The 10000-nt window shown below is 41.6% G+C and overlaps 2 protein-coding genes across 2 annotated transcripts in view; both read left to right on the top strand.

Annotated features, from left to right (window-relative positions):
• Positions 1-5173: 5173 nt before the first annotated feature.
• Positions 5174-7551, top strand: LOC308136451 (receptor-type tyrosine-protein phosphatase eta-like; the record flags this gene model as incomplete). Its single annotated transcript, XM_080504787.1, has 6 exons — positions 5174-5199; positions 5592-5852; positions 6042-6302; positions 6406-6666; positions 6856-7116; positions 7238-7551. The coding sequence occupies exons 2-6, from the start codon at positions 5600-5602 to the stop codon at positions 7549-7551; spliced, it is 1350 nt and encodes a 449-aa protein (XP_080360913.1). The 5' UTR covers positions 5174-5199; positions 5592-5599.
• A 1993-nt stretch (positions 7552-9544) lies between these two features.
• Positions 9545-10000, top strand: part of LOC308136453 (receptor-type tyrosine-protein phosphatase eta-like) — a 17072-nt gene continuing 16616 nt past the window's right edge. Inside the window, exons 1-2 of the mRNA XM_080504792.1 lie at positions 9545-9649; positions 9749-10000. The exon at positions 9749-10000 is cut by the window's right edge and continues 12 nt beyond it. Of these exons, the coding sequence (XP_080360918.1) occupies positions 9877-10000 (124 nt within the window). The 5' untranslated portion in view covers positions 9545-9649; positions 9749-9876. The remainder of the gene's footprint in view (positions 9650-9748) is intronic.

Raw genomic sequence — 10000 nt, forward strand, 5'->3', positions numbered from 1 at the left:
AGAAGCGTGAAAACGTGAAAAGTGTGAAAAGTTTTTTTGGGGGGGGAATTTTAAAACCCCGGCTCATTCCGTCCTCGCCCTCCCCCCCGGGCGGGGTTGGAAAAGTCGGCAAAAACGATCATCTATGCAACCGCCGCGGTCCGTGATGTCATCAAATAACCACAACAATCAGGGACTAAAAGCTCCAGATGCTAACAGCAGGAAGAGCGCGGCCATAGACCTATAGAACTAGAACTACATAGAGGTTTATGAGCAGGAATCTACTTCGAAAATTTCGATGTGCTTTGTCTTCTTATGCATTTTTGGTGTGTTTGGTGAGTCACAGCGCCCCCTAAAGGCCTGGCATGGTACTACACGCCCCGAAGAGCCTCGTGTTGAGACGAGGTCATAGTGACGAGTGGGCGGAGGGTTGTTTTTTTTTTTTTTGGAGACAAAAAAGACGGTTTTCCTCGTGGCGTGGACGAACCCTTAATGGAGACGTGACACTAGATTGACGCGTTAAAAATTTGCAAGCTCACGGCCGCATGCAAACGAGGTCAGGATGAAGTCACATGTCGCTGAAGCGTTTCGTGTGTGTGTGTGTGTGTGTGTGTGTGTGTGTGTGTGTGTGTGTGTGTGTGTGTGTGTGTGTGTGTGTGTGTGTGTGTGTGTGTGTGTGTGTGTGTGTGTGTGTGTGAGAGAGAGAGTTCTGAACCACAAAACTCTGTCCGAGACTTTAAATGATCCATAACAGTGGTTAGGGGAATTTTTTTATTTATTAATTTTTTCCCCTGAGTTTCCTGGTTTGGTGATTTATTAATTCATTTTATTTTTCCCTCTAGTTATACAATCCTGGACTTAATGCTTTAATATCAGATCCCGTCGTGACCTGAAGCAACAGGCCGTTGTTGGGGAAAAAAAAAACAACCACATTTTAGTTCAGAGGCCACATGCAGCCCGGGTTCGTCTCGAGTTTTTAGTTTTTTTAATTTGCTTTGGCGTGGGAAAATATAAAAGCCAAACAATTATTATGGAAAAATGACTGCAGTCTCAACATGAAGCCAATTTTTTATTTAAAACTTTTGCCGCAAAAATACAGTGAAAGAACTTCTGTAGGTGTTTTATGCTGCATTCTGGGTGTTTTTCTGAGGCGAGTTTCACATCTTCCATGGCTCATCGCCGGTATTGTCGGTGTCGTGTGTTGCGTTTGTGTCTCTTGAGAAAAGAAGAGCAATGTTTTATTTGAAATCTTTACAGTTTTCTTGGTGGTTTGTCCAGATTGGAACTCTCGCCGGTCGGTTTTTGACCCCTCCCCCGACGCAAACCATCAAAACTTACTTGAAACGGGTCCTGACTGGTTTTAATTTGCTAATATGACTTTATTAATCCCTGCTGGAGAGTGACTTATCGAGATTTAACCCAATCCTGTGTTAGAATGTACATTATTCAGTGGTCATGTGTGATTTTTAACCCGCAGACTTCTGATCTCCATAATAAATAAATAAAACATATAAACATAAACATGAAGCCTGTGGGTTAAACCACAGAGCAAATCTTAAACATTTCTGTTTAATTTCTGTTTTTTGTTTGTTTTACTTTCGATTGTGTTATTTGGATTCATTTGTTTCATTAATATTTGCTTTATGTACAGATTCTGGTCTTTGTTTTTTGGTAGTAATTGTTTGGTTTTTATGAAAATATATACATTTTCATCACATATATTCTGTGGCAAAACTTTGAAGTATAAATCCAAAGGTTATTATGGCACAAGTCTGAAGATTCCATTCAATTCAACTTTATTTATATCGCACCAAATACAACGCAGTCATTTCTAGGTGCTTTTAACCCAACGAATCCACATAAGCAAGTTTGTTGCGACTTATATATTTTAGATATCAGTCCCCTTGTTGTTGGCTTTGCTCTGTTATGTTTGTAGTTTATTTGTCGGAAATAAACTAAAAAAAACACACAAAAAACAAGTGGAAACCTTTGCAGAATTCAAACAAACTGGATATCAGGATTCTGCGTTTCAATGTCTTTTTGTTTGTTTTAATATTATCATTAACATCTCTTCAGATAAGCTTGAATGTGAAAATCAGCATTACAAGTTGAACATTTCAAAGCTCTTTTCCGTCGTTGCCTGTAGTTAATGATTGGGCCCCCTGGAGCTTTGTTGGAGGGGGAGGGGGGGGGGGTGTAGGACCAGGTCTGATCTGTGATGTTTAATGTTTAGCCGCGGTGGCAAACAGTGTGACAGGGCGACATTGTCAGGAGAGCGACTGTGGGCTTGTTTAGTTTTCGGCTAATCAGTATATGTGGAATAAGGATCCGTGTTTTCTGGTGGATTCGATATATCTGGAGAACCAAAGCGGGAAGTCGGGAGTTGGTGGCTCTCATTTGATTAGTCACATGGAGGTGAGATAATGAAGTGGCCTGAAAGCCAAAACACAAAGCATTCTGGGTGTTTTGGTGTTTGTAGAAGTGGCTCATGTCTCCTATTTAGTCATTAAAAATAATTTAAAAAAAATTTACCTCTCACATGAGTGATCTAAGTAATACAACTTTAGCTTTGTTTTTAGTCTTGAAATTTTAAATGTCTAATTTGTATAAGGAGAATTGTAAACGTCACCTGCGTCTTATTTTGAAATTCTACATATGAAAGGAAAGATCAAATAATACACAAAGCATTCTGGGTGTTTTGTGTTTGTAGAAGTGGCTCATGTCTCCCATTTAGTGATTAAAAAAATTATTAAAAAATTTACCTCTCCCATGTGTGATCTGAGTAATACACCTTTAGCATTGTTTTTAGTCTTGAAATTTAATTTTAGGAAGTAATTTTTTAAATAAAATGTCTAATTTGTATACAGAGAATTGTAAACTTCACTTGTGTCTTATTTAGAAATTCTATAGATGAAAGGAAAGATCAAAAAGCAGTGGCTTATGACATGTAAGGAGGAATATCTAATAGTAAATATCTACATTAGAGTTTCACATTAGAGGTCCCGGCTCCAGATGTGGCGTTTAAGGTGGTTTTCACACGTTTAATGCGAGTCGAGAATAAAGTTTCATTCACACCAGAGTCTGTTCGAGTCCGACAAGTGTGAACACACACGGCCCTGAAAGCAGATCCCATAGCGGTTCTGCGTATTTCACTTTTTTTTGTGTGTGTGTTTTGTCACGAGGGTAAATTTAACGTTTGACTGAATCAAGTCAGATCATGTTCTGTTGCTTTCAGCCTCTTTATGAACTCTTTTGTTTGATAAACCGCACCTTCAAAACCCTTCGGAAAAAAAAGGAGGAACAACATCATTTTCACGTTCACCTTAAGTATTTTTCGGGGTCGACTTCCTTGTTTGCAGTAACTTCCACTTTTGAACTGGATTCCCTCGATCAGCCTCACGTTGACGGAGCTTCTGTGTTCGAGCAGGAAGTGATTTGACGGGAAAAATAAGAATCGGTTCGTTAAGCTTTAAGTGGCTTTTTAAAATGTGATCCGTGGCGTTCCAATGCCTGTCAGGAGATACATGCTATACTTGCAATACAAATGTATGGACAGTAAATCCACACGAGTCAGCATTTTTCATTTTGGGGCGGGGGAAAAAAAGTGAAATTTCCAATTTCAGTACTGAACAATGAGTTGTGTATCCACATAATAACAAATATCACAATAACAATAATATGTGTACGCGTTATGTATGAGAATGTGACACATAACACCCATTAAAAATGAATTATTTGCTAGTTTAAAACTAATTTTTCTACATATACTTCAGATTCGATGGATGGATGGAGGGAGGGAGGGAGGGAGGGGTGGATGGATGGAGGGATGTGTTTCTCTCTCGCCTTGATTGGCACATTTAAATGGATTAAAAGCAAAATAAATAAATATTTCTAATTCGTATACAGAGACGTGTAAACTTCTGTGCATGTTGTGGGATTTAGGGGTGTCTTATTTTGAAATTTGTATATATGAAATGAAAGCCGTGGCTTATGACATGTAAGGAGGAATATTTACTATGGATGGATGGATGGAGGGATGGATGGATGGAGGGATGCGCTTCTCTCTCACTTTGACTGGCACATTTAAAAGGACTAAAAGCAAAATAAATGAAAGAGTACGGAGGGAGGGGTGGTTCAGCAGCCTGGTGGTTCTCGTTCTGCAGCGTCTGTCCTCGGTGGGTTAAATTCAGCTCAAGACTGACCTCTGCTGGTATGAAACATTCACTCTGCTCTTCTCTCCACAGGACTCCCAGGCCTGTGGCAGTAAGTGACCTTTGACCTCCAGACGCTGGATCAATATGTAGAATAAGTCCCATTTGACTTTTACTCATATTAAATTTGTGTTTGTTTGTTTTTTCCCCTCTCTTTTCCTTGTTGCACCTCCTTCCAGACAACTGTTCGACCGAAGTGGTTCTAAACACAACAACCACCACCAGCGTCACTCTTCTGTCGCCGCAAAAGTGTAACGTTTCCTCTGGAGGCCAAACGTCAATAAACGGATCAATAACCGGCTTGAATCCTGGAGTCGTTCACGTCATCCAGGTTCACTGTCTGAACTGCTGCAGAGAAGTGGCGACGCGTGAGTTTCTTCATGAGATAGATAGATAAATGGATGGATGGATGGATAGATAGAGAGATGATAGATAGATAGATAGATAGATAGATAGATAGATAGATAGATAGATAGATAGATAGATGAATTAAATAGATAGATAGATAGATAGATAGATAGATACATGTGGGCACGAATGAGATTATTCAAAACAACAAAATTTTATTAAAAAAACACTCAAAACAAATAAACACAACAGAGAAAAAGGCCAAAAATAAGTAATTATATAAATAAAGCCAAACATCGGAGAAGGAGTCGGAACGAAACCCCAGCTTATTTGCCCCTCCCCCTCCTCCTTATTAAAATAGAATCTTCTGACGAAAACACTTAATTTTTTTTTTTTAAACCCACAGAACCCGAACGCGTCCTGAATCTCGACGCTACGTCCACGACGTCCTCCATCTTGGTGACGTGGACGGAGCCGCCGGGCGAGATCTCGTCCTACAGGATCAACTGGACGCACGGAGATGGAGCCGATTCTGTCGGTACGACCGAAACCTGGAACATCACGGGCCTCACAGCCGGAACGCAGTACGACGTAACGGTTACCGCTGTGGCTCAAGATGGCCGAACCGAAGGAGAAGGTTCCACTTTGCGTCGGTACACAAGTAAGTTCCCCTCAATTCACGATTTTAATAATGTGCAAAGGTGAGAGCGTTTGTGTCCCACGACAAACTTACAAGTTGAAAACACATCTTTTTTTTTTTTTTTGCCATTTCGTTTCAGAAAAGATTGAAAATGATATTGCAGTTCTAGATGTTTCCACTAGAGGGTGCTGTTGTAACAAAACCACACACACGCTATAGCACAATGTGTTATATAAACATTATTGGTGAAATTCAGTTATAAAATTACTTGCATGAGTAATAAAACAAAGCGACTGTTGAGTGAAGGAAGAAGAAAAAAATACAAAACGACACGACAGATAAATTGCTGGATAGTTTCCAAACATGTTTTTTTTTTTGTCATTCTTATTCATTTAACTTATTTTTCCTCGCAGAACCCAACATGGTTGAAAGTCTCAATGTTAAAGGAAAAACAACGTCATCTATATATCTGAACTGGGCCAAACCGGAAGGAAACAACTCTTTCTATAGAGTGAAGTGGACGGACGGTTTCCATACCTGGAATGACAGCGTCACCGAAACAAGCATAAACGTCACCAGACTGACTCCTGGAGTGAATTACAGTCTGACTGTCCAGTCTGTGGCTGGAGACAATAAGACAGACAGTGACGTGACGCAAATCTCTTCCTATACAAGTAAGATGAAGACGATGATGAGAAATTCAACCTGGATTATATTGACTTCATTCATTTCCCTTTACTTACAGACATATGGAAAATGTCTTAACTTAAGGAGTCAAACAAATTGAACTTGGATCATGTTTCTCATTTCACATCTTTCCTCCTTTCTTGTTTGCATAACTTTTGATTTTCTTTAACTAACAGGACCTGGAATTGTCCTGAATCTCAATCTCACTGAAATCACAACGTCGTCTATATATCTGAACTGGACCAAACCGGAAGGAAACAACTCTTTCTATAGAGTAAAGTGGACGGACGGTTTCTATACCTGGAATGACAGCGTCACCGAAACAAGTATAAACGTCACGAAACTGACTCCTGGAGTGAATTACAGTCTGACTGTCCAGTCTGTGGCTGAAGACAACAGGACAGACAGTGACGTGACGCAAATCTCTTCCTATACAAGTAAGACTACGTCTCTGGTGGGGCGGTGAACTCTTGTTCTATTTCACTTCCATCTATCTGTTTGTTTTTATTGTTCACTTTATTCATGTTCTTTAACTTACAGGACCTGGAATTGTCCTGAATCTCACCGTCGCTGCCGTCACGACTTCGTCCATACTTCTCACCTGGAATCAGCCGGAAGGAAACAACTCTTTCTATAGAGTAAAGTGGACAGACGGTTTATATATCGGAAATGACAGCGTCGCTGAAACAAGCATAAACGTCACGAAACTGACTCCTGGAGTGAATTACAGTCTGACTGTCCAGTCTGTGGCTGGAGACAACAGGACAGACAGTGACGTGATGCAAATCTCTTCCTATACAAGTAAGATGAAGACGATGATGAGGAATTCAACCTGGATTATATTGACTTCATTCATTTCCCTTTACTTACAGAAATATGGAAAATGTCTTCATTTAAGGAGTCAAACAAATTGAACTTGGATCATGTTTCTCATTTCACATCTTTCCTCCTTTCTTGTTTGCGTAACTTTTGATTTTCTTCAACTAACAGGACCTGGAATTGTCCTGAATCTCAATCTCACTGAAATCACAACGTCGTCTATATATCTGAACTGGACCAAACCGGAAGGAAACAACTCTTTCTATAGAGTAAAGTGGACGGATGGTTTCTATACCTGGAATGACAGCGTCGCTGAAACAAGCATAAACGTCACGAAACTGACTCCTGGAGTGAATTACAGTCTGACTGTCCAGTCTGTGGCTGGAGACAACAGGACAGACAGTGACGTGACGCAAATCTCTTCCTATACAAGTAAGACCATGTAGAAATGTACCATTTCTACTTTTTGCCTTGTCATCAGTTTGTTTATTTATTTATAATTCCGTTGACACCTCACGTGTTGGTATCCTGCCCTCCTAACCCCGGTCTCCAGAGCCCGACAGGCCTGGAAACGTCACGGCGACGTGGCGAGGAACCACCTCCCTCACCGTCACCTGGACTCACTCCGGAGGAAAGACCTTCTTCACGGTCGACGTCTCAAACGATCGCCTGGCGTATCGGAACGTCAGCCGGACCGCCGGCACCTCGGCCAACGTCACGGGTTTAGCCCCCGGGAAAGTGTTTAACGTCACCGTGACGGCCGTCGCCGGAAGCTTGGAGCACGCGTCCGACGTTTTCTTATTTGCAACCTGTGAGTTTCGACTGTACTTGTACTCCCCCCCCCCCGATCACGATGTCTTTGTGTAACGGGTGTGATTTGGACTTCAAAATAACGACGAGTCGATCGAGCGTTCTTCAGTCTTGATTTATTTACTGCAGAACATATTAAAAATAGAATTAATCTCCTCGTTGGCCTTCCTCCACTCTGGCTCCTCAGCCATTAAAACCAACACTGACAACATTTTAAAAGTACATTTTGAACATTAAATCTGAACAATGAAAATAAAATCAAAATACAAAATTTGTAATACTGCCATCTGGTGGACACATAAATACAATGCATGGGGTGGAACAAATGAACGGAAATAAAATTTTAAAAAACTTAAAACATACCTGCAGAAAAGATTAAAAATATGATTAATCTTCTCATTGGCCTTCCTCCACTCTGGTTCTACACATAAAACAAAGACAGTGTTGTGTGCTGACGTCACAGAGCGCGCGTTTACTGGAAAATCGCGCCAAAATTAATGAACCTATATACGTCTCTAAAAGCTAAAATAGAGGTTAAAACTAAACAAAACAGCTCAGTAACATGACACCATACTATGACAAACGATATACAGCAAAAACTTCGACATAAACTACTACATTTATAGACAAAACGGCACGATGTTGCGGCAGTGAATTCCCATACAAATTACCCTTGGCCATTAAAAACACTGAGGAGTAATAACGGGAGGAACGACGGAGGCCCGGGAGGGACAAACGAGACAGAGTGCAAAAAGGCGATTCAAAAATAAAGCTAAAATCAATCAAATATTGGCAATGAAAATAAACAATTCAGATAAAAATTCACAAATACTCAACAATAACAATAACAATAACAAACATGAATTGGAAAATACTAATTAATAAAGTTGCATATTTTTAACCCCGTTACATTCGCAGTGCCCACACCTCCTGGAGACGTCCACGTCGCCGCCAGGACCAACTCTTCGATCCGGCTAACGTGGAGCGGCGCCGAAGGCATGGACGGCGCCCCGGGCATCAGATACAACGTCGCCTACCGCCAGCAGGGCGGCGAAACGCAAAGCAAAGACACCACGGACAGTAACACGGAGCTCTCTTCGCTCTTATCTGGAACCAATTACTCTATAGACATTACAACTGTTGGGCCTCAGAATTTAAGCAGCACACCTGAAAAGATCTCCTCCTTTACATGTGAGTACTATGTCATTTAATTTTATATTTCATATTTCTGTACAGGACCAAGACAATGCAACACACTACTTTTATTTTTTCCCACATTTTTTTTAAACCACCGAACAAACATGAAACATACAGCAGGTGTCAGAAAACCTTTACCCTCCGACACCACCAGGGCGTCGCTGTTTCTTAAATTGACTGAACTAGCATTCACTTAAAAGAACCGAATCCAAGCTAATATCCGTAATGTCCAGAACAGGTCGTCATATCTTAATACATTTCTGAATTACATTTTAATACAATTCTAGGAGAGCCTAGACCGAGCCTGACCCTCAGCAGAGTCGGTGTCATATTTTTAAATCTTGTGTGTTTTACAGATCAGGGTTCTAAAAGTGTGTTTTTAATAATCACACATTTTCTTCTATTTGTGCCGGTCTTCCACTGCTGTCTAATATTACTGGTAGAAGTCATTGAAGTTCAAGCCAAAGGTTTTGTAAACACGAGAAATAAATCTTTTTTTGGCATAGGTTGTATTAGGAGGTCTTCCAGAAATGTCGTATTGGGAGTATGTACGTTTTTAGGTATCGTGTCTTATTTGTAAATAGCGAAAAAGAATATTCACTTTTCAGGGCTTCAAATGAAGCCCTGAAAAGCCCTATGTGTATTTGAGTGTACTCTTCATCCCCCCCTCCTCCTATCATCTTTCTAGTGCCGAACGCCGTGCTGAACCTCGTAGCCAGCGCTGACTCCACCACCTCGGTGGTCGTGTCCTGGTCAGCGCCTCCGGGAGTTCGCCCGTACTACCGATACTCAGTCGACGTGTTCAACGCCACGGCGGCTCTTGTGAAGTCAACGACGGTGGCCGATAGCGGCACCCGTGTTTCCGAGCTGGACCCGGGGTCCCGGTACCAAATCAGGGTCACGACAGTCGCCGCGCCAGGAATCAACTCTACGGCCGAGGAGGCGTTCAGCTGCACGAGTACGAAAGTGCTTCGGAGTTAGAAATGGGCACAGTAACTTTTTGAAGAACGGTGTGGGATGTTTGTTTGGTTTTTTTACATTTTACGTTTCTCGACAGAGCCCAGTCCCGTAGCTGACCTCGGCGTGGAGCGTGTGAACGCCACGTACGTCCAGCTGCGGTGGCGAAGGCAAAAGGACCATCAACCAGCCACCGTATATCAGGTGGAAGCTTTCCGGGACGGTCTGATGGTTCAGAATGGCTCCACGCAGGCTGAAACGTACGCCTTTCACAGCCTCAACCCTGGAACTCTGTACAAATTTCAAGTCTTCGCAGTTCTAGAAGGCGTCCCGTCGTCAAAGGAACACGTAC

The sequence above is a fragment of the Blennius ocellaris genome (genome assembly GCF_963422515.1).
Source record: "Blennius ocellaris genome assembly, chromosome: 11".
NCBI classification, from domain to species: Eukaryota; Metazoa; Chordata; class Actinopteri; order Blenniiformes; family Blenniidae; genus Blennius; species Blennius ocellaris.